At 42.8% G+C, this 25,047-nt stretch overlaps 2 protein-coding genes and 1 long non-coding RNA gene across 5 annotated transcripts; 2 read left to right on the top strand and 1 right to left on the bottom strand.

Moving 5' to 3' along the window:
- Positions 1-3,747: 3,747 nt before the first annotated feature.
- LOC116052532 (high-affinity choline transporter 1-like) lies at positions 3,748-21,670 on the top strand. Of its 3 annotated transcripts, XR_004897615.1 has the most exons (11): positions 3,748-3,918; positions 4,034-4,063; positions 5,836-6,050; positions 7,880-7,993; positions 15,104-15,259; positions 16,425-16,573; positions 16,862-17,005; positions 19,662-19,815; positions 19,886-20,103; positions 20,183-20,843; positions 21,089-21,670. XR_004897615.1 is itself a non-coding variant. In XM_036002199.1 (10 exons), exons 1-10 carry the CDS (start codon positions 3,896-3,898, stop codon positions 20,738-20,740), a joined length of 1,761 nt encoding a protein of 586 aa, XP_035858092.1. In that variant the 5' UTR covers positions 3,748-3,895; the 3' UTR covers positions 20,741-21,670. The 3 variants fall into 3 exon arrangements, 2 of the variants coding, with proteins under 2 accessions (XP_035858092.1, XP_031159160.1); XM_036002199.1 differs by having other exon boundaries at positions 20,183-21,670; XM_031303300.2 differs by lacking the exons at positions 3,748-3,918; positions 4,034-4,063 and having other exon boundaries at positions 5,797-6,050; positions 20,183-21,670.
- Positions 19,888-22,885, bottom strand: LOC116052534. The gene is made up of 2 exons (XR_004105604.2): positions 22,661-22,885; positions 19,888-20,588 (listed from the first exon to the last, which is right to left on the bottom strand). It is a non-coding gene; the product is annotated as an uncharacterized LOC116052534 (long non-coding RNA).
- On the top strand, positions 21,989-24,999 carry ttc9c (tetratricopeptide repeat domain 9C). The gene is made up of 4 exons (XM_031303301.2): positions 21,989-22,203; positions 23,068-23,429; positions 23,771-23,953; positions 24,410-24,999. Exons 2-4 carry the CDS (start codon positions 23,093-23,095, stop codon positions 24,565-24,567), a joined length of 678 nt encoding a protein of 225 aa, XP_031159161.1. The 5' UTR covers positions 21,989-22,203; positions 23,068-23,092; the 3' UTR covers positions 24,568-24,999.
- The last annotated feature ends 48 nt before the right edge of the window (positions 25,000-25,047 follow it).

Here is a 25,047-nt window from a genome sequence, read left to right as displayed (position 1 = left end):
ATGCCTTTGGTCAAAGAAGTCAGTTATCACTGCTTCAACTTTACTGTCTGTTTTCTAGTCTATTCTCTATCTTCTTCAGACCCATTGCCACCCAACGCATTGTATTTGCCAAACAAAGCATTGTATTGTGTAGGCTACTGTCCACATTTCAAAAAACAATCCAGAAATAGAAAGCTATATATGATATGATATGATACTGTAGATCAAAGTTTCATAAGCCAAATAACGTTTTACATTTCATAGATAATTCACATTTAAACACTGGTGTATTTACAGTATAGGCAGCAGACAGGTTTGTGTTGATGTATCTGACCTTCCTTCCTACATTTGGAAATGAATCTTGTCATAAATTGATGATGCAGCAGTTGGAGGATATCCTTAAAAAATCTTCAGATTTAAAAAATGGTTGTCATTAAATTGTCTTCCATTTGACACACCACAAATATTTAAAACTTAACAAGCATCTGTTTAGTTAGTTTTTAAAATGGAAAAGTGTCTGCACGTGTCGTGTTGATTTACCTTCAGAATTGACTAAATGTCTTCTGAGATAGGCTACTACTAGGCTACTATTATTAGTATCCTATAGTAGGCTACACTAAACCTACTGTGCACATCACAGTTACAGCTACCTTATTTTGTCAATACACCATTCAAATTACGGTCAAATACCCAATCATCACCCTGTGGCTAGTCTATGGAGTTAGAATCATGCCAAAACCTCACACACACACATACACACACAAAACGTGTTTTACTCACGCCCAACGATTCACAAACAAACTCAGTGTGGTTTGCAAATACAAAACATCATTCACAAACTAATGCATTTTGTTCTGCAAATAAGAAACCTACCTATCAAACAAATACAGTATGTTTTACACATACAAAGAAACTTGAGCACTCTCATTGGAACGTACGGGGCTTCCCGCCGAACACTGTATCCAGTTCTCTTAATACATCCATGACACAAATGCCTTCAGATCCACACACAAATGCCAGTAAACTTTCTACAAATGTCCTGTAATTCGCACTCAACAACAGCAGGTGGTGCTGTTAAGTCAAGTTAAGCCTGCCAGGATCCGCGTGTATATATCTATGGTCCTGGCCATAGATATATACACGCAATGCACTGGATACAGTGTTCGGCGGGAAGCCCCGTACGTTCCAATGAGAGTGCTCAAAAGCGCATAAAGCAAACATGGAGCTCGGCTCTTCCACATTGTTGGCCCATAACGCTGGTTGGCTCACGATGGGCATGCGCACTAGCAACAATTTGTTTGCGTTGTCGTAGCAACCGGTAGCAACATGCGCTTTCATGAGCTTCTCTCTCGTGTCTCTTACAAGTGGCGAACTCATGAACTTGCCGTTTTCATTGTCTAAAATATTCACTAACGTTAAACATTGTGTTTTCGTTGTTCCCTATCGTTTACATGCTTAGCTAAATAAACGATAGATGTATTTAGCTAGACAACAAAGGAGATTTAATAATTATGTTGTGCTACTAGCTAGCTAGCTAGCTACTAACTAGCGCTAGCTAGCAGTTAGCCTGCAGTTTTCGTGACTTCAGCTCTCAGCCACGTTACAAGCTTTACAGCATACGGCCCTCGGATGTATCATAAGAGAGAACCAAGGCGATGTAATCACTATGTCTGTAGTAACGTTATGTAGGCATATAACTGGCTATGTATAGATCTTAACACAGCCATGCTAGCTACCCCTGATGTTAGCAACTAGCTAGCTAGCCGATAGCCCGCCAGTTTGGGAAACGCTAATGACGTTACATCCACGTAGCTAACAGGCTTTACAGTATAGCTACATACATCCATAGGGTGTATCATAACTTCATAAGATAATACCATGGACGTATTAATAGAAAACATGGTGAATTACAACCATTAGCTATATCCATTATTACAGCCAGCTACATGAGCTCGGGAGAACAGTCATGTGAGTGGGCGGGCGCAGTCCCGCGGCTCTGCTCGCGTCCACTATGCGCGTTCATCATGCCAAATTTAATAATTCTGGATTCGCTTCTAGTGAATGTTAAAAATGTTAAAAACTTAACGTTTTAAACAAGGTCCCTTTCAGTGTTCGGGCTGGTAAGTTGATATACCCAGAAACAAATTCTCTGCTGAAATATAGACGTTTCTTTCGCCATGCAAAGTCTATGTGAAAAGTCTTTCTGGGCCATGGGGTGCAGTACCACCATTATCCGCTAAGCCCAAGGTGGCTTTAGACTCGGCGCTCTTCCGGGGGGCTTGAGTGAAGGCCGTTAGAAGCACTTTTCCGGTGAGCGCTGAGTTTTACTGCGCAGCCTCCTACTGAGAGAGACGACGTAAATGTGCCGTGAGCAACGTGTCTGAAAGTTCTCCTAATACATCCATGGCCAGGACCATAGATATATACACGCAGATTTTTTAAAACGTTATTACGGTGCATAACTTACTGGAACAAAGCTGAGCAACGTGTTGTTGCTGGTGACAAAACCACCGATTATATATATGTACATTGAAGCGATACTGGCATTAAAGACCCGCTGATCGTTGTCTGATTCTCTGAAATGAATGCCCGCATTGCATTGTGGGAAATCGGCTTTGCATGCGCCCAGCTCTGATCATATCGTGTTCTGCCTTACAGCATACTGTAATATTCCACTGGTAATAAGACCAAAATAATATTATTAAAATAAAGAAATGCATACTATGATAATATCTACATATATGTAGCATTATAGTTTAAAAAATATCAATAAACAACAAAGCAATCCAGCTTCCCTGGCTAAAACAGACCGAAATAATAACATTAAAAGAAATACAATTAAACCATAAGATCTGGTGAATAAATGTTGATTAAAACAGCGGTTATTGGGCTAAAAATAATAGCAAAGCTGTATACAGCTTCTCTGTACAGAAAGAAACGTGCTGTGATCAGGGAATCTGTGCGTAATCTGTGAAACTGCCACAGATTTTGAGTTAAGGGGCCGTGTTCATTTCACGAAATTCTGTGAGACCGGCAGCCTGTACTACGAAGCAAGATCAACATGGCCTGGATTTCTTTCAGTTACCCAGCTTCACCTAACCTAACAACCGCGGTCCCGCATAACCTGTGTCACGACGCTGGTTAACAACTAGTGACACAGTGACAGTGACGGTGGAGTGACGTAAGCAAAGAAAAATGGCTGACTTGGATGTGGGCGGGGCTTGATGCCGCAGATTGCAGCGAGATACACTTGGGTGGAGCAGCAAGGTGGAAAATTACTGCCAAAAGTCATGTGACAGTTTTCGTACTTGTAGAATTTTTTTTGTACTTGAAGGATTTTTTTTGTACTTGAAAGATTTTAGTTTGTACTTGGAGGATATTTTTTGTCATTGAAGAAATACGTTTCTTTGTATGTGTAAAACACACTGTATTTGTTTGATAGGTAGGTTTCTTATTTGCAGAACAAAATGCATTAGTTTGTGAATGATGTTTTGTATTTGCAACCCACACTGAGTTTGTTTGTGAATCGTTGGGCGTGAGTAAAACACGTTTTGTGTGTGTGTGAGGTTTTGGCATGATTCTACTAGTCTCGCATTGCCAGACCTTCCTCCACAGCCCTGTAGCCTGTTTCAGGAAATCACAGAGAATCTCTGATATGCCAACAGACTGGTTACAGTTGAGGAGCTTAGAGCTAAATGCAAATACTTTACCCCCTCATAGAGCGCTGTGGAGATAGGTCTGACAATGCGAGACGTACTGATACCTAAACCTAGTCGGCACGGTTTATGGGGAAGCAGCAAGATATAAAAGTCATTGTAGGGCTATCAAGTGTCTACTCAAAACTCACCCCTCTCCGTTTAAGAAGGGGACGATTAACCAGACAGGCAGAGACAGACAGATAGAAAGACAGTGCTGGATGAATCAATCCATGCTCGTTCCCATCAACAGGTTCTCACACTCATCTCGTAAAATACGGACGCTTGGTCAGGTGCCTTTGTCGTTCTTATTGACGCTAAAAGTCTCCTATAGCGCTATAAGTAAACGTGCTTGGTTGTTCCCATAGACAGGCGACAGACGCTCAGCAGACTAGTGAGTTAAACAGAGAGTGAAATTTATTCAGTTGATTTATTAAAACATGTCACAGTTAACAGCCAGCTCTCGGCTTCTATCTAGGCTACATTTATATTTCCAGCTGAACTTAGCCGTTCACCGTGAATTGAACTTAGACTGCTATATAGCTAATGTTTGTTGACAATCTACGACAAACATGTTCAGGGCAGCAGTTAACAGCAGATAACACCCCAGTTAGAACTAGTGGAATACAATTAGGCCTAAGTAGCCTACATACTTGTGAGGTAGGCTACCTTTACTGTAGTCTACTTAAGTGTACTGTACTTAATTGTGTGCTTCTTTATAGCCTAAACTCCACTACATTTCAGTCAGTATTGTAGGCTACTGTAACTTTTTACTCTTACACAGCTATAACTTAGTTGCTACATTGCATATTTTAAAAATGTATAGTAAGACTGTGAAATACAGTGAATTATTTTGCAGAACATTACAATACCCAATACATTAGATAGCCTTACCTCGACTCATCTTCAAAGGCTGTTTATACACAATATGTAACAACTTTACTTATGATACTTTAGGTACAGTTTGCTGTTACAACTTCTGTTTTAACTAAGTAAAAATTTTAATGCATAACCTTGAGTGTTTTTACATTGTGGTATTGGTACTTTTACTAAAGGATCTGAACACTTTTTCCATCCCTTTCCAGTGGCACGTGCTTCACCCAGTAATTCTGTGTGTGTGTGTGTGTGTGTGTGTGTGTGTGTGTGTGTGCGTGCGTGCGTGCGTGCGTGTGTGTGTGTGTGTGTGTGTGCGCGTGCGTGTGTGTGTGTGCGCGCGCGTGTGTGCGTGCGTGTGTGTGTTTTAAGTTTTAAAATGCCTTTAATTTGTTACAAATAATGTGGCTGAGGAGGGATTTCAAATTCTATAGCAGTCCTCCTGAAAGGGCCCAGCATTTTGATTTAAAGCTATAATTTACACATTGTTTTAACGCTGCTATGTCAAAAAAGAAGCTGTCCAGTCAAACAAGATTAAAAATGCGTTGCCATGAAATGTCTTTTTAGTGCAAAATTCATAGCAGATGTGACGGTCACTTACTGTCCGCAGAACACAAGTCACACCAGAATGCAGGATTTGCATCATTTGGCATGGGGGCACATGATTCCATTTCGTGCTGTTGGGAATGTCAAAAATCATATATGTATTTTGAAACTGTAAATTCACCACAAAAGTTCTTCTTTATATCTACTCGCACTGAGAGAGAGCCTGTTTCTCCGCCTGGTCTGACCTGTTAACCACAGCAGTTTCACTGACTCCACACACACACACAAGTATGTATGTATTTACTGTATGTATGTTGGTTATATTGGTTACAGCAAAAGCAAAACAACTAATAAAATGCATATACACTGAAAATAAATATAAATACATTTGACATTTCATTTATGTCTTCAGATTTCAACTGGTTTTGACTCATCAGCCTTATAGTAATTTAATTGATAGTTTGGTCTGTTGTATCATAAAAAAATGTAAAAAGATGAAATCTATAAGTATAACAGTAGTTAATCTACAACTAAACCTACACATTTATAAGCCTATATTGAAATTGATTAAAAAGCAACTTTGCTGTGTAAATATCGATTTGCTCCTCATAGATTGAACACCTGAAAGGCTTGTTTTTATTTTGCTCAGCTTTTGACAACGCTTTGATCGTGCAGACTAACTGAAATCCTGTTTTGCTTGTTTCAACTGGTTTTAACACATAATAATTAGGTTTAAGGGAGGCACTGAGAGTCAGTCAGTCAGTCATTGCACGATGAGCTTGAACGTCCCAGGATTGGTAGTGATGGTGCTCTTCTACCTGCTGGTGCTGGGCACCGGCATCTGGGCCTCCATGAAGTCCAGGCGGCTGCAGAAGAGCATGCAGGCAGACCGGACAGAGATCACCCTGCTGGGCAACAGAGGGATCAGCATGGCGGTGGGAGTCTTCACCATGACAGGTGAGCATCATTTTTTAAATTAAAGCTTTTCGTCGCAATAAGGCGCATGTTGATTTCCACTGTGATGCAAGTTATGGTTTATTTATATAGATCTTATATATATCGTGTTATCATGATGTCAATGTTTTTTGTTGGTTAAGTATTGTAAGTCTAACACATCTACACATCACAACAACGTGACTATTACAGTTGCACACACATCGTTTTGTAAGAAATGTTTCACTGGATAGAATCCATTGATCAATTTATACATTCATGTGACATGCCTGCAGCATACATATCCTGATAGCCCAGGTTGTCCTGAAAACAAAATTATGTCTATAACTTGATTGTGTATTACAGGGTTGAGGTTACACAAGCATTATTATTACAAAAAAAATGAAATCAGGCGATCCAAATATTTGGGAAAAAATGGCTTATACGCCAGAGGGTTAACAGTAGTCATGTTTCCATCTAATTGTCAAGCGAATTTTAAGCAAACTTTTAAAATGTCGCAAAAAAGAAAAAAAAGAGAATTAGAAGCGTTTCCATTTCCATATCACGAAGAATTGATATCACGATTCTCTGCCACGATTTTTTTCTCACGAAATGTAATGTTTATTGCACACATGAACCATGACAAAACAAAACAAATTGGCAGTACCAAACATAGATTTTTTTGGTACCTATAGCACATTGCGCATCACCACAAGCCTGTAAACATAGAGGCTTCAATGAATAAAGAAAATAAAGTACATACTGGCCATTTAAGTACAGTAGGCTACCAAAAATAGTGACATATACCACATTGAACTAAATATGGCCCTGATACAGGCTCTATCTGAACTCCTTGAACATGTCTTAACATAATTAAAACATGTCAATGTTAATATCAAATGCTTTCAATAAATTAATTGAAGGAGAAAAAAAAAATCGAAGTCATTTAAAAATTAAATCCCGAACAGGTGTGAATCGAGATCGCGATTTTATAACGATTTATCGTGCAGGCCTACTACGCAAAGCGTAGTTTCATCACAAGTTGACGTTACGCACGGTTGTAGATTACAAACCGGCTTGCTAAATCAAAGAGTTTAGAAGCTAAGTTCTTTGGCTAAATGGAGAGAGGTAGCATTGTACAAGTTGGCCACCTGTGCAGAATACAGGGTTGTAGCAGAGACATTTGGTGTCAGTAAGACAACCATTCACCGCTGTGTATATGTGGTGTGCAGGGCCATACAATTTCAACCTGTTGAACCAATTCGTCAATTTACCCGACGTGGCTGAGGCACAGGCTATAGCGCACCGCAACTCCACTACGCACCTTGTGCCACAAGTGTACGGCACACTGGATGGGACCCATATCCCAATCCTTCCTCCATCCGGTGGACACCGGGACTATAGTTATGTGAGTTACATGTTAGCTACGTCACAACTTATTCGACAAAGCTGTTTCCACCTCCCATTTTGTGCATAAACTCTTTTTTCGAAAAAGGCAAAAAACCACCTCAAGCGAACATAAAAACTTTTTTGCGAATTTGAGGAAGTTTTCCATCAACATTTTCTAATGCGATACTTCAAAATTTGCATAAAAATACGTTGACTTGGAAACATGACTATTGATCTTAGACTCATTTTTGATTTCTTTTATGGTACATATAGTTTTATGTGGTGTTTCAAATGTACAATGAGTTATTAATATAACTGATTGATAATAACTAATTGATAATAGTAGGCCATTAGCCTAAACAGGGTTACAATGTGATCAGTGATGGTGTGTGTGTGTGTGTGTGTGTGTGTGTGTGTGTGTGTGTGTGTGTGTGTGTGTGTGTGTGTGTGTGGGCTTCCTACAGCTACATTTGTTGGAGGGGGCTTCATCGTTGGTATGACAGAGGCAGTGTACACTCCAACCATGGGTCTGACCTGGGCTGTCATACCAGTAACAGCAGCCATGTCTTTCATTGTTGGTAAGACAGTTTTTCAGGCATCATAAAAATGGCATCATGTGTAGGCTTGTATATGTATTTCCGATTCAATGTTGATTTTTCAAAACTCCTTCATGTCTCATTCAACCGTGGCAGTGGCAACTTTTGCTGAGTTTTCTCCTTCATTCTCCAGTAGACTTGCAGTAACTCTGTTATGGGTAGCTCCCTCTCCACCCTGTGTTGGGGTTTTTTGTTCTCTGTTTGTCTGTGTGTCTCTGTGTGTGTGGCTGTGTGTTTCCACCTGGAGTGCTGGAGGCGTGTCCTGGAGGAAGTAGGTCAAGGGGCGTGGCCGATTCACCTGCACAGCCCTTTTCCTCACAGCTGCAGCTCATCTACTACAATCACCCAGCAATACTTAAGACTGGGCTGATCACCCCTTCGGCGCCAGTTCGTTGTCTACAACCATGTGGTAACTTGGCTCTGAATCTCAGTAACTCCAGTTGGGCCCGTGTTAGTAGTACTTTCTAGTTCTTGTCTTTGTTCTTTTGAGTAATCCTAAATTCTGTGTTTCTGTTCAGCGCCCGTTCAGACCAGCTGCTTTCTCCACCGTGCCTACAAACTTCCAGCCACACTGTCCAGCCTATCCTCCACCCGTGGAAACCACTGTGAATTCATCCCTGCCGGTCCGCCTCGGGTCTCGTACATCCTGGATTCCTCTCTCTCGGCTCACTTCGGAACTCGGACCCGCCAGGAGATTCCCCCGCCCAGACAAGACCCACTCTGTTTCTCTGAGTACACATTTTTGTTTATTAAAGACCTTTACAAACTACCCACTTTGTCTGTTTGTGAAATCTCTGCGTTCTGGGTCAGAACAAGCCCCTAACAGAACGAACTGGCCATGGACCCTGCAGAGATTTCACAGCAATCAGACGAAGACGGCATTTTTCAAGCCATTAAAAATCAAGGAGCTCTGTTGGGACAACATGATCAATTAATCCATAAATTACTGGAGACCAACCAACAATTATTCAATCAAGTGACTCAGCTGTCTTCACAAATATCTACTCTGTCTCTTCCCAGTGCTCCTAGTACATCATCTCTCCCTGCTCCTCTTCCCACGCAATCGGCTTCCCCTGCCATGGAATCTACGCCATTCTTCCGGGAGCCCTCTGTGACATCTCCTGAACCATTCTCTGGGGAATTGAAGTGTCGAGGTTTCCTGCTTCAATGCGGGTTAATTTTTCAACAAAAGCCACTGTCTTTTGCCTCAGAATCTTCTAAGGTACACTACGCACTGGGGCTACTCAGGGGAAAGGCACTAGTTTGGGCAGAAGCTATGTGCGCTAATCAACATCTCTCCGGGTTAACCTTTTCTGATTTTTCCTCGCGTTTGTGTACCGTTTTGACCACCCAGATCATGTTGGAAATGCTTCCAAGAGATTGTTGGATCTCAGACAGGGTACACAGTGTGGCTGAATATTCTGTTGATTTTTGGACATTTGCAGCTGACTACAAATGGAATGATGAGGCGCTACAGGGAGTTTTTGTTCATGGTCTGAATCACATGGTCAAAGATGAGCTCGCTCTTCGCGATGAACCCACTAACCTGCACAGTCTTGTTTCTTTGGCTATTAAGATTGACAACAGGATCCGTGAGAGGAGACGGGAGAGGAGTGGACCCGCACCCGTCTCCATCCGGGCTTCTAGGACTCCCAGAACCAGTGCATGTTCTCTCTGTAGTGAGCTCTCGGCTGCACCTGTCAGCGCTGCGAGTGAGGAGGAGGAGCCCATGCAATTGGGTAGAGCTCGGCTTTCCCCAGCTGAACGCTTACGCCGCCGACAGGCAGGTGAGTGCCTGTACTGTGGCAATTCCTCCATTTTCTCGCCAAGTGTCCTGTACGCCCAAAAGAGGAGGCTCGCTAGTGAGAGTGGGTACACTAGCGAGCCCCAGTCCTGTATCTGAGCTCACATCCCCTCACCTGTCGCTCTCTGCAACGCTCCAATTGGGTACGCTGTCTCTACCATTATCAGCTCTTGATTGATTCGGGGGCTGAAGATAACTTCATTGACCTTAATCTGGCTATGCAGGCTGACATCCCTCTCAGATCACTCCCAGCCCCTATCAATGTCACAACCATTGACAGTCAGTTACTGGCAAAAGTTACGCAACAAACCATCCCTGTTACACTCGTTCTCTCTGGTAACCATCGTGAGGAAATCACATTTAAAGTAGTGTCAGCGTCCTCTTCCCCTCTCATTCTCGGTTTTCCTTGGCTCAGACTACACAACCCACAGATTGACTGGCAACACAAAACCATCAGCAGTTAGAGCAGTTTTTGTCACTCCTCGTGTCTCGGCTCAGCTATTCCTCCCAACGTTAACACCCTTTCTGTACCAGAGAAACTGCCCGATCTGTCATCAGTTCCTAAGGAATATCTAGATTTAGCAGAAGTGTTCAGCAAGGAGAAAGCATTATCTCTGCCACCCCATAGACCTTATGACTGTGCTATTGAGTTGTTTCCACGAGCTCCCTTGCCTGCTAGCCGACTCTACAACCTGTCCAGACCTGAGAGAGGCTATGGAAAAGTATATCGGAGAATCCCTGGCCGCTGGAATCATTCGTCCATTAACATCACCTGTGGGGGCAGGGTTCTTCTTTGTGGACAAAAAGGACAAGACACTACGCCCTTGTATAGATTTTCGCAGTTTGAACAACATTACAGTAAAGAATAAATACCCTTTGGACAATTCTGCTTTTGAACCTTTTCAAGGCGCCACCGTCTTCTCTAAACTGGATCTGCGCAACGCCTATCATCTCGTCAGGATTCGGCAAGGAGACGAGTGGAAAACAGCCTTCAACACACCACTGGGATACTTCGAATATCTGGTAATGCCTTTTGGACTCACTAATGCACCAGCTGTATTCCAAACTATGGTCAATGACGTGTTAAGAGACATGTTAAATCGTTTTGTTTTCGTCTATCTGGACGACATTCTGATTTTTTTTCTAAGTCCATTGAAGAACACGTTTCCCACGTTCATCTCGTTCTGCAATGTCTGTTGGAAAACAAACTTTTTGTTAAAGCAGAGAAGTGTGAGTTCCACCGTGAGTCTGTTCCATTCCTTCGATTTATTATCGAGAAGGGACAGGTTTCAGCTGACCCCGACAAGATTAAGGCAGTTACTGAATGGCCCAGTCCCGCAAACATCTACAACGTTTTCTGGGGTTCGCTAATTTTTACAGAATATTCATTCAGGGCTTTAGTCAGGTGGTAGCTCCCCTCACCAAACTCACTTCCCCAAAAGTTCCGTTTGTGTGGTCACCTGAAGCTGAGTTAGCTTTTAGTACCCTGAAAAGACTGTTTTCCACCTCCCCTGTGCTCATTCATCCCGATACCTCCTTACCTTTTGTGGTAGAAGTGGATGCTTCAGACTCCGGTGTTGGAGCGGTTCTATCACAACGCTCCCTCACAGATCAAAAACTCCATCCTTGTGCTTTCTTTTCCAAGAAATTATCGCCAGCAGAGAGACTCTACGACGTGGGAAACCGTGAATTGCTGGCCGTGAAACTGGCACTGGAGGAATGGAGGCATTGGCTGGATGGGGCAGAACAGCCTTTCGTGGTATGGACCGACCACAAGAACCTGGCCTTTATCCAGTCGTCTAAGAGACTAAACTCTCGCCAGGCCAGATGGTCCATATTCTTCAGTAGGTTTAACTTCACTCTCACTTACCGTCCTGGATCTCGCAATGTAAAACCTGATGCTTTGTCCCGCCGGTTTTCCATCTCTGAAGAGCCCAGTGAACCAGAGTCCATCCTGCCCTCTACCTGCGTTGTGGCTGCAGTTCGCTGGAAGATCGAATCCCTGGTTAAGACGGCCCAAGCGTCAGACCCTGGACCAGCAGATGGACCATCTGGCCGGCTCTACGTTCCTGTATCAGTGCGGTCTGAAGTGTTGCAGTGGGTCCATTCTTCCCGTTTCGCCTGCTATCCGGGGATGCAACGTACCCTTACGTTGCTAAGAAGACATTTTTGGTGGCCTTCAGCAGAAGCTGATGTCCGGGCATTCGTAGCGGCATGTACCATCTGTGCCCGAGGGAAGGCCTCACACCAGTCTCCCTCGGGTCTGCTTCAACCTCTGCCAGTCCCGAGTCGTCCCTGGTCACACATAGCCCTGGATTTTGTCACTGGTCTCCCAGTGTCCAAAGGTAATGATACAATACTCACCATCGTGGACAGATTCTCTAAATCTGCTCACTATGTAGCATTACCGAAATTACCCACTGCCAGTGAGGCAGCGGACCTCTTAGTCTTACATGTATTCCGTCCCCATGGAATACCTGTGGACATAGTTTCTGACAGAGGCCCACAGTTCATTTCTCAAGTCTGGAAAGATTTTTGCTCTGCCCTTGGTGCGACTGTGAGTCTCTCCTCTGGTTTTCACCCACAATCTAACGGTCAGACTGAAAGAGCCAACCAGGACCTGGAAGCATCCCTTCGTTGTGTGGCAGCTCAGCATCCAGCTTCCTGGGCGAGACACCTTCCCTGGATCAAGTATGCCCACAACTCCCTTACCACCTCTGCTACCGGCCTGTCCCCTTTCGAGGCGTCGCTGGGGTACCAACCTCCTCTGTTTCCTGATCAGGAGAAGGAATTGGCTGTTCCCTCTGTTCAGGAGAACCTGCGTCGCTGTCACCAAGTGTGTGTGAAGCGTTGCTCAGGACCACGGAGCAGAACAAGAGTTCGGCAGACCGGCACAGGAACCCAGCCCCCCAGTACCAGCCCGGACAACAGGTGTGGCTTTCCTCCATGAACATTCCCCTGCGGGTTGAATCACGCAAGTTGGCACCTCGGTTTTTGGGGCCGTTTGTTATTGATTCTATTATCAATCCCTCTGCTGTGCGGTTAAAGTTGCCACGAACTATGAGGTGTCATCCTACCTTTCATGTGTCGCAACTGAAACCGGTCTCGTCCAGCCCTCTGTGCCCACCTGCGGATCCACCACCACCTGTACGCATTATTGACGACCACCCGACCTACACAGTCCAAGGGCTTTTGGATGTTCGGCGGCGGGGCTCCAGTACCTCGTCGACTGGGAGGGTTATGGGCCGGAGGAGCGGTCCTGGATTCCCAGAAGTTTTATTTTGGATCCTCAACTGGTCAGGGACTTCCATCAAGCTCACCCTGACAAGCCAAGGCCTAGAGGGACGCCAGGAGGCGTCCGTTGAGGCGGGGGTCCTGTTATGGGTAGCTCCCTCTCCACCCTTTGTTGGGGGTTTTTGTTCTGTTTGTCTGTGTGTCTCCGTGTGTGGCTGTGTGTTTCCACCTGGAGTGCTGGAGGCGTGTCCTGGAGGAAGTAGGTCAAGGGGCGTGGCCGATTCACCTGCACAGCCCTTTTCCTCACAGCTGCAGCTCATCTACTACAATCACCCAGCAATACTTAAGACTGGGCTGATCACCCCTTCGGCGCCAGTTCGTTGTCTACACCCATGTGGTAACTTGGCTCTGAATCTCAGTAACTTCACTTGTGCCCGTGTTAGTAGTACTTTCTAGTTCTTGTCTTTGTTCTTTTGAGTAATCCTAAATTCTGTTTCTGTTCAGCGCCCGTTCAGACCAGCTGCTTTCTCCACCGTGCCTACAAACTTCCAGCCACACTGTCCAGCCTATCCTCCACCCGTGGAAACCACTGTGAACTCATCCCTGCCTGTCCGCCTCGGGTCTCGTACATCCTGGATTCCTCTCTCTCGGCTCACTTCGGAACTCGGACCCGCCAGGAGATTCCCCCGCCCAGACAAGACCCACTCTGTTTCTCTGAGTACAAATTTTTGTTTATGAAAGACCTTTACAAACTACCCACTTTGTCTGTGTGTGAAATCTCTGCGTTCTGGGTCAGAACAAGCCCCTAACAAACTCTGGCGGCGACGAAGCGCATTGAGCTCAGGCTCGTACACAGTAGGGGTAGAGAACCAACCTGTTCTCACTCTCAACTTGTAAAATATGGACGCTTGGTCAGTGGCTCTCAGCGTCAGATACAACGCAAAAAGCACCGTTCAGTGTGTGTGTGTGTGTGTGTAAAACGCACCCGGCAGAGCAGCAGCTCCACGGCGCTTGAAGATGGCGTAGTATTAAGAGCAGCAATGGTAGTGAGTAGTATGAAAGGCCGAAATGCCACGTAGGGACGTTGGTTGGGGTGGTTGATGGGTCAAACAACATTGGACTTTAACCCCGTTCTCAGGGTTCATGTCTCTTTTCCTAAACCCAACTGTCCCTTTCTTCTTTTCCTAAACCCAACTGTCCCGTTCTTGTCCCGTTCTTCTTTTCCTAAACGCAACGTCCTGTTCTTGTCCCACGTGTCACGAAACGTACCATTTTATAAGCCCAGCCACAATCTTTTCCTAAACCTAACTGCGTCAAAAGTGACACCAATAGTCCCGACCAAGAGTGTTTAGATAAAGCTTGTTTAAATTGCTAAAGGAGACTTTTAGCATCAATAACAACACCAAAGGCAGCTGACCATACATCCGTATTTTATGCGATGGGAGTGAATTTGTTGAGAGAACGCGCAGTGGGGCAAGGAGGCATTTCATTGGTACTTTCCAAGCAGACCACGAGGCAGTGATTGGTGCGTTTTTACAGGATTACAGCAGCTACAGATGACGGATCTTTTTCGCTCCTTTTTCAGAGCCCATAACTTAGTTATTGCTGTCTGGGTTTAAAAACCATTTCAAACAATATATAAAAGAGTGTATATTGGAAATAGTTACCAAGTCTTTGATATCGACCTATATTGCTCATTAGTGATGTGTTTAGATTGTTCTTTTTAGGAGTAGTTTGGTGACTGCAGTTTTCAAGGCTTTTGGGAAGATACCTAAAAGGGGATATGTGTTTACAATCTGTAGAAGATCTGAGGCCAAACAATTTGAAACAATTTTTTAAAAGCCTTTTGGCAGAATGCCAAGGCAGCTTGAGGAGGATTTCAGATGTTGTATAATGTCCTCCAGGTTTTTATGGTTGGTCACATGAAATTGTGTCATGGTATTTGAATTGGTTTTATGTGGACACAGGGACAACACATATCCTGTACCTGATATGGAGGTACTGACTGCTTGTCTAACTTTTCTAATGTCTCCCTTTGTGATTCATTTGTTAAGGTGGACTTTTCTTCGCCAAGACAATGAGAGACAAAAAATATGTAACGATGATGGACCCGTTCCAGATCAAGTATGGAAATGCAATAAGTGGAGTTCTGTCTGTGGCACTACTGATATCTGATATAATCTGGGTTACAGGGACTCTAATTGGCTTAGGTAAGTCACACTTATGGAAAAACTTAGAAGCAGCACAACTCATATTCATACACATAAAGAAGGTTCGGAAAATTTAGATGACTTACACAGAATTATTTAATGAAATCTTGATCAAGGAGAATTTAGAATTAAACAGTACAGTGTAGTGCCATCCCAACTTCTGAAGTTCCTGTCTTCCTGAAGGTGTATTTCAATTCATGTCCGGAGGTTTTAAATTTAGCTGAACCATCAATGTAAACAAAGATATTGCAGGCGCCGTAAACACATATGCTTACCTTAATCATGAACCCAAACACATCAGCACAGACTGAAAACTGAGAGCTGGGATGGGAATGCTTGAGGCAGCACTGTCTTATCAAACAGCTGTTACATCTATGAAGACATAGAGTTGAACTACTACTCTGCCTGAGACCGATTATGACATACTGCCATTATGTTGGACACTGACCTGAATGAGACCTGGGGTACCACTGTCTCAACTTAAATAGCTTGAGTTTGTAGGCTGGAAATTCCACGACAACACTGATGTCAGTTTTCTCTAAAAGTCACATTTTGCAATGATACAATTTGTACTTCCTACCAATTTTTTATTTATTGCACTGTGATGAACATACAAAATTTCCAAAAAAAATTATTTATATATTATTATATTATATTATATATTATATTCTTTTAATTTTAAACATGTGGTGAAACATGCCTTAACTCAACACCAATAAACTAACAAGCCTGGTATTGTGCAACAATGTAACCCCCAGGAAAGAAACAAGCTCTTGTATTTGGACCAGTATATCACCGGGTAAAATGCTGAAACGTTTCAATACCTAACAGGATTAAAACAAATACGTGTGATGTAAACCAATCACCTGTCAACCTGTCAAATTGATTATTTATTGTGAGGGGAGACTGTAGGGCTCCATCTGAAAAAACAAAATTGCGTCACCTGTATTGATCAACTTGTTAGGCTAGTGTAGTCTGTTTCAAGTATTTCACGTGTCAGTTACACGCTGAAACTGCAAAATGCTATATGTCATTTATCAAAATGTAATTATACTATTGGGCACACTGCACAGTGGATATCATGCTAAACAGAGAGAGCAGTATTTTATAAATGTAGTACATTTATATATGAGCCAGCATGTATGTGATTGTGTTACTTTTATAGGTGCAACAATGAGTGTGATCCTGGATTTGCCCTATACTGTTTGCATTTGGCTCTCTGCCGCAGTAGCCATCATCTACACACTTCTGGGAGGCCTCTACTCTGTAGCCTACACCGACATCATACAGCTAACCCTCATATTCTTCAGTTTGGTGAGTTCCTCGCTTACGTAGAAAAGAATTTCTTCCAAAAGCTTATTATAAGACAATTCGACAGAAACATTTTGAAGCTTGATAAAGCCTGCCCTGTTGTTGGAAGAGAAAAGTTTTCCGTCGAGGGACAAAACATCCTATGATTATCTTATGCAAAGCTTGTGGTGCCATTCTGCCAAGTCTCTAAACATCTGCTCGTCACACCTACAGTACATATCTACAGTACTTAACAGGTGAATATGCATGTTATAAAATGTTTAAGTCAGTGGTGCATTGTCTCTTCTGCAGTGGTTATGTGTCCCCTTCATCCTTATGAATGCCCATTCAGCTGACATCACCAAGACTGCTTTCAACTTCACCTACCAGGCCCCCTGGATTGGTTCAGTGGATAAGGAAAGAGCATGGAGGTGGATTGATAATTTCTTGTTATTGGTAAGGACTATTTTGATATTACACAGTAGGAAAAGCAAATGTAAATAATAAAATGAATGATGGCTGAATTCCATTAAGCTGCTTCAGTTTCAGGGTCATGCTGGCTCACTGTCACCCTGTCATGGCTTACTGGGACTTGAGTAGAACAGAGCCATTGGTAAGGCCATTAGTATATATAAAAGGTTCGGTCACATTACGTTTTTATTCAGTATAATTTACATTACATTACATGTCATTTAGCTGACGCTTTTATCCAAAGCCACTTACAATTAAGTGCTTTCAACTGTGAAGGTTCAAACTCCAGACAACAAGTAGTAAGTGCAAATACATTAGCTTTAAATAAGCAAAGCTACAAAGAGACATATGAAAGTGCAGGTTCAAGAATTTTTTTTTGTTTTTTTTTTATCCGGTTAGGTTTAGGTGTAGTTGGAAGAGATGTGTTTTTAGCCTTCGGCGGAAGATGTGTAGGCTTTCGGCCATCCTGATATCGATGGGGAGCTCGTTCCACCATTTGGGAGCCAGGACAGTGAACAGTCAGGATTTCGTTGAGTGATTAGTTCTCCCTGGCTGTGAGGGGGCAGCCAGCAGTTTTGCTGATGCAGAGCGAAGTGGGCGGGTTGGGGTATATGGTTTGACCATGTCCTGGATGTAAGCTGGGGCTGATCCGTTCGTGGCCCTGTATGTAAGTACTAGTGTCTTGAAGCGGATGCGGGCCGCAATTGGTAACCAGTGAAGAGAACAGAGGAGCGGTGTAGTGTGAGAGAACTTGGGGAGGTTGAAGACAAGCCGAGCTGCTGCGTTCTGAATGAGCTGCAGGGGTCGGATGGTACATGCAGGCAGGCCAATCAGGAGGGAGTTGCAGTAGTCTAGACGTGAGATGACTAGAGCCTGAACCAGAACCTGAGCCGCCTTCTGCGTTAGAAGGGGACGTATCCTTCTGATGTTATGCAGCATGTATCTACATCGGGTGGTTGCAGCAATGTTAGCAGTGAAGGAGAGTTGGTCGTCAAGTGATTTCTAGCAGTCTTGGTAGGGACTACCACAGAGTTGTCAATTGTTATAGTCAGGTCTTGGGTAGGCATGCCCTTCCCTGGAAGGAAAAGGAGCTCAGTCTTGTTGAGGTTGAGTTTCAGATGGTGTGTAGACATCCAAGAAGAGATGTCAGTCAGACAGGCCGAGATACGTGCTGCTACTTGAGTTTCAGACTCCGGAAAAGAGAGAATTAGTTGGGTGTCATCTGCGTAGCTGTGATAAGAAAAGCCGTGCGACTGAATGACAGACTCGAGAGAGTTGGTGTACAGAGAAAAGAGGAGGGGACCCAGGACTGATCCCTGAGGCACGCCAGTTTTGAGTGGGCAAGGTTCTGAGCTAGACCCTCTCCAGGTTACCCGGTAGGTTCGGTTGGCCAGGTAAGATGTGAGCAATGAGAGCGCAGAGCCTGAGACACCCAGATTTCGGAGTGTCGAAATGAGGATCTGGTGGTTCACTGTGGCAAAGGCAGCAGAAAGATCCAGAAGGATGATGATGGAAGAGAGAGAGAGGTTGTTCTAGTGATGTGAAGCTGCTCAGTGACAGCAAGGAGGGCAGTTTCTGTAGAGTGACCAGCCTTGAAGCCAGACTGGTGGGGATCAAGAAGATTGTTCTGGTGGAGATAGGTGGAGAGTTGATTATAAATGGCACGCTCAAGAGTTTTAGATAGAAATGGAAGAAGGGAGACGGGTCTATAGTTATTTACATCAGAGGAGTCAAGTGTTGGTTTTTTGAGCAGTGGGGTCACTCTTGCCTCTTTGAGGGCATCAGGGAAACAGCCACAATTTACCCACATTGTGCCCTGAAAAAGGATGTGGTTTCATATTTCTGGTGCAGGTAGTAAATAAATATTGATCAAAATGATCATAAACAGTGTATAAGAGTGATGTTACAGTTTGTGATTGCATAGTGTGACATTTTACTAAAAATAGTGATAAAACATACTAAAATAATACCTTCTCCAATTCCAATCAGTGCATCAGTGTTTCTGAGCACATCTGCTGAAGGGCTTCAATTGAAACGAATGGGAAATAGTCATAGGATAGAAGTGTTATGTGACCATACCTTGACAAGTCAAAAATATCTGCTGTGAAAACGGCCTGTTGGAGGATGCATAAAAAAACTTTACCCTTGGGCGCCCTGTGGGGCTTCCTGTTCAGTTTATCTGACATACAGTAGTGAGAAGGACATCATTGTGTGATATGAAATCCCACTGATTCTGGTCACGTGGCCATTAAAAAAGAAGTTAAGTAACACAACAGTGAAGTGACACAACTACTAATGGTCAGGATGACACACACAAGACCTATTTCCATTGTTGTCCTCATTGTACAGAGTGTAATAGGGCTGTACCCGACTCAGAATTTTGTCAGTCGAATCGGATCTTGCTGTTAAATACGAATATTTGTTCCTTTTTATATATATATATATATATATATATATATATATATATATATATATATATATAGAGAGAGAGAGAGAGGATCAAACAGCGCAATGCTTTACGCCGCTGTTTATAGAACATTATCGTTCAGTGGTGTGGATGCTCACATCGTTATAGTTATTGTTCTTGGTGTGGATGGCACTTTAAAGGCCACTAGAGTGTAAGAGTGTTTGTTTTTCTAAGGCGTTTGGTAACCTTGGATATCAGGACTTCCACCAGAGGACCCTGTCAGCTGCCTCATCAGCCACAGCCAGGATCACCTGCTTTATTGCAGCTCCCCTCATCCTCATACTCGGAATCCCATCCGTGTTGATTGGAGCAGTCGCAGCATCAACAGGTACAACAATGGATTTAACTAGAAAAGAGAAGCGATACTATGCTCATGTATGCCGCATTTTTTGTATCAGACTGGAACACGACTGTGTATGGCTCCCCGTCCCCATACGAGCGTGGAGAGGCCGGTCTGGTTCTGCCCATTGCTCTGCAGCACCTCACACCACACTACATCTCCATCATTGGTATTGGAGCTATAGCTGCTGCCGTGATGTCATCAACGGACTCGGCTTTATTGTCAGCCGCCTCCATCTTCACATCCAACATCTATAAGAACATCCTCAGGAACGAGGTAAGAGGAGACCTGAGGAGAAGAGCAAGCTTGTGGGTTTTATTTCGGTTTCAGCTTACAGGCATTTTCCCCCCTGCAGGCATCAGAAAGGGAGCTCCAGTGGGTAATCCGTGCCACTGTGGTGTTGGTGGGCTTGGCTGGTACAGCGCTCACCTTCCTACACAACAGCATTATGGTTTTCTGGATCCTGGGCTCAGGCATAACCTACACCATCATGTTCCCTCAACTCGTCTGCGTCCTCTTCTTTAACATCTCCAATGGCTACGGCTCCGTCATGGGCTTGCTAGTAGGAGTATTACTGAGAGTGCTGAGCGGCGACCCATCGATAGGGTTGCCTATTGTTCTCCACTTTCCAGATTGCACTCTTGAGGATGGCATATATGTCCAGCACTCTCCTGTTCAGACGATCTGCATGTTGTCCAACATGTTTGCCACTTTGTTGTTCTCCTCCCTGGCCTCACTGCTCTTCAATAAAGGACTGATTCCTGAGAGGTGGGACGTATTTAAAGTGAAAACCCACAAACCAACCCAGAACTTAATGCTAATGAGCAATGGTACCACCAAAACAGATGAGGAGGAGAAAACTGAAGATCAGAATGAGACTGAATTAATGTTTACTACAAATCAGCAGGATTGAAAGAAAAATGGTTTAATGGGATGCTAACGTGTTTTGTATGGTGATATTTTATCATGTCTCTATTTTTATACCAAATACTTTTCTCTTTGTAAAATGATAATCTTGGTGACAGGGTGGTGTAAGAATTAATCTCTTGCAACAAGTGCATGTGTAGTGAATTTATAATACTTGCTTTGGCAATGGTAGAAAGTAACTAAGTATATTTACTCAAGTCCTGTACTTAGGTACAATTTTGAAGTACTTGTTCTTTAATTGAGTATTTCTATTTTCTGTTATACTTCTACTCCACTATACTTCAGAGGGTGATATTGTACTTTTTACTCAATTTCATTTATTTAATAATACAAAATATAATTAACAAATACTGTACATAATTATGTTTTAATATAAGTTAAGATTAGACTTTATTGATTCCGATGGTAAATTTACAAGCTAACACGCAGCATATAAAGTAATTACAATTACCAATTACCAACTGCAGCATTAACCTGATGCCACAATGCATCAATTATAGAATCCAATAATAAAACATGCATTGTTCTGAAATGGGCCACTCTGCATGTCGATGACTTACTTTTGGTTACTTTCTGTATATCCTGTTGCCAATACTTTTTTACTTAAGAAACATTTTAAATACAGGTCTTTTACCTGTAACAGTATTTCCAGAGTGTGGTATTGCTACTTTTATTTTAGTAAGATATTTGATTATTTCTTCCACCACTGTGCTTTGATGTAATTTCTATTTCAGTGGGGTTTGATTAAATGAGCCTGTTTACTTTTGTTACTGGGACATGATACTGGTGTGATTTTATGTTGAACTACAATTAATAAATGCCCTAATAAGATAAATAAATTAAAATGTGAAACTTCCTATAAATATACAGTCAAATATGGGATGAATGCAATTGTTGGATAAATCTATAGACCATACACTGCCCTACCTTTTGTTGTGACATCTACACCCTGGGCCTGCATTTAGCTGGATGGAAGCAGGTATTTGTCCACCTGCATACCATTATTTTTGCCATACATTGTGCTCATTTAAACCTGTTACTAATACAAGATACCAATATGCCTGTGTGTGTTCTGTTACTCTCAGCACCCATCCAGCAACAGAAATCCTATCCCAAACCCTCAACGTGGTTTATAAAAATAAATAAGTTGAATGGGTATGTAGTTGCCCCACTTAACATAAGGTTTTCAAGTAGCTAAGGTGTGTTTAACATCTAACGTAAAGTTCAGTTTGTTTATAGTGCGCATAACCCAAGGAAAGAGAGAGCATATTTTGTGTTTATGTAATGGTAATTCCTGGTTCGGCCTTGTTGAGGCAGTAACGCTGCGTTAAGTTGAAGTATTGACCACTTCTTAAGAAAACAAGGAAGCGCCTGTTCGTTATAGCAGCAGAATGATTGTCGACTGCAAGAAGTAGCTGTCCGCTGATTATCTTATCAGTGGCGTATAAGGTGAACAATTTATCCATCGCGCTTTAATGTACCAAACCGTTAAAATGTGTAGCTAGAGATCTTCAATTGAACAGAATGAGCGTTAGCTAGTGTGTGAGTATGTGAAGTTAGCATGGTACATTAACTTTGCTAGCTCGGTTAGCTGTAAGTTAAGCTACAAACCGTTAACGATCTGCTGAAACGGTATTGGACGTTCGTTAAAGTCAGTTTAAAATGTACAAAATGCCGTTTTCTAATTATGACGTCTGCTTCCTAGCGGAACCCGAGGTTTGACTCAAAGCGTGTCGAAAGAAGCTAACTTTTCTTAGCAATGCCATTAATGACAATTTCGCATTGGCAGACCTAACGATGTCCAGCGCTGCGCAGCATTTAACGTTAAGTGTCCTCAAAGTGCTGATACACAAACCCTGCAATATTAACGAAATTCTCTCAAACATCAATACGAAACATAACTCACCAGAGAGGCCGGTCGACGCAGAGATTTGTCATCTAACGTTAGCATGGAAATGGTCAGTTAGTAACGTTACCCCACTTACCTTGTCTTCCATTAAACTCAGGGTAATTGCTGAAACCAGCGTACACCTCATACAGTGTAGAACTGATTATGTGGATTGAAGACGTCTACACCAAAATGAATTTTACTCTTGAGCTAACTTGTTCTGTAACGTTATCTGTTTCATAATGACAATGACTAACTTGGTATTTAATGTGGATTGGTCAATCTGTCAGATACCCAATCCAATTTAAAGGGGCATCCCAGCAGTTTAGTATTATACTTTAATAAAGTTGGGAGACTTTGACGTTTAAAACCAGTGCCTATTATAAAGGTCACTTAAACCAGTATTTGTATATTGATCTCAACAGCTAACTAGCTAGCTCTCCTGCAGAAATGGAGGCTGGGAGAGGAGATGAGAGTCTGGATGTGAAGGGAGCAGCTGCAGCAGCAGAACCAAGCTTTTCTGGACACCAACAGACCTCTGCAAAGCCGGTTTGGACTTTGCTAGAGGAAGCAGCCCAAATGAAAACAGAAGGGAATGCTCTCTACAGGGAGAAAAACGTTCGCTCAGCCATCGGGCGTTATCACCGAGCTCTGCTGGTCCTCAGAGGCCTCGACTCTGATGTGATGGCGTCAGTGAAAGGGTTTGGACCTGAGATACCTGCTCTCGCACCTGAACAGGAGGCTTTTCTGAGAAATACACAAGTGGATTGCTACAACAACTTAGCTGGTAGATAAAAAAAAAAAATCACAACTATGCAAAGTCCAGGGGGGAAAAGAGTACTAGCTTTGACTTAAATATATCTGTTACAATCTATTCAAGTAGTAGCTCTTCAAAAAACTATTCAGAGTATAAGTTAAGTTGTTCCATGTAGTTACTAGTTTTATATGGAGTACTAATAATCATTTCAGTGTGAAAATGCCCAACCAACAAATCCCTCTGCAATTCAGTGACGCTCCAAAGAGGTGACTTCCTTAACAAGAGCTTTTTCATTGATTGCATTATGAGGGAAATTGGCAGCTGGGTACAGTATGTACAGTATTATAAATGTACAAACTTATCTCTTTCAGCCTGTTTGCTGCAGAGACAGAGTGTTGACTATTCTCGTGTGCTGGACTACAGCCTGCGGGTGCTGCAGTGGCGACCAGGTGATGTCAAAGCAATGTACAGGGCAGGAGTAGCCACTCTGGAGATGGGAGATGCACAGACTGCCAAACAGTACCTCACCCAGGCCTGCAGAGAGCAGCCTAATGGTAAGAAAAGAGCCAGCACATCAGGGTCGTCCACAGCAGGCTTAGGCCAATATGTCTGTTATGTTTTCACAAATCATTTTAGATGGCTATTTATCTCCAATGAGTACGTAGTTCCCATTGGTTCTTATTTGTGAGACTTCCTTCTCTGTGGACAGTTAATGTATATATTCTGTTTCATATTTGATAACCACTTAAAATAGTAAAAGGCCCTTAGAAGAAGAAAAAGATTTGTCAAGATGCTTTTGTCTTTGAAATGCTATTTATTACCTTAAAATAGTTTGACATTTTGGGAAATTCGCTTTGTTGCTAAGAGTTAGCTGGCTCTGTCACAGAATTTGTGAGAATGTATTGTCTCTAGTATCTAATATATCCTGCAGATTCTCTCCTAACATTCACCTGTGGGATAAAGGAAAGTATGCCTTTCCAAAATAAAACTTCTATATTATTCTGTCTCAGATGCCAATGTTAGGAAACATCTGCAGAGGGCTGAGGAAAAACTGAATCAAGAGTTGCAAAAAGAGAGGGCCATGTACCGAGGCATGTTTTCCACCAGCCTGAAGAGCAGCTCCGGAGAAGGGATTAACCAAACCAACAGAGCTGGTGAAGGAGTTTGAGCCTGCCATCTCAACCCACCAAATGAAGCCTCAAACTGAGAGAGACTGTTCATCCTCAACTGATCACAAACCAACTGAACAATGTTGACACATCTTGAATAATGTTGCTGTGTCTCCTTTAGGTGAGCATAGGAAAGTAAGAACTGCAAGTATACAGACTACTGGGAAGCGGTCAATAGGAAACTAAAGATGTCGCTGCTGAAAATAGAAAGAAGAGGATGGGGAAGTTAGTTTCCTAGCAACATGGAAGCAGAGCTGTATTTCAGTTTGGATATTTCAGAGAAATGCCTCTGAAAGCTAAAGTGAGACTCGTCATGCACTACTCAAAGTTCTGATTATGCCTTCATGATTACAGGTGTCTGGTCAGTGCTGTGAATGTTGATTTTGTGAGTTTTCAAGTAAAATATTTTTTTATAAATAACATCCAAGCTCTGATGTCTCTTTTTAAACTCATTTGATTGTAAAAGTTTATATATAATA

This window comes from Sander lucioperca, chromosome 1 (genome assembly GCF_008315115.2).
Source record: "Sander lucioperca isolate FBNREF2018 chromosome 1, SLUC_FBN_1.2, whole genome shotgun sequence".
In the NCBI taxonomy this organism is placed as follows: Eukaryota; Metazoa; Chordata; class Actinopteri; order Perciformes; family Percidae; genus Sander; species Sander lucioperca.
Note: the sequence above shows the minus strand (reverse complement) of the source record. Positions and strands in the feature narration are given on the sequence as shown.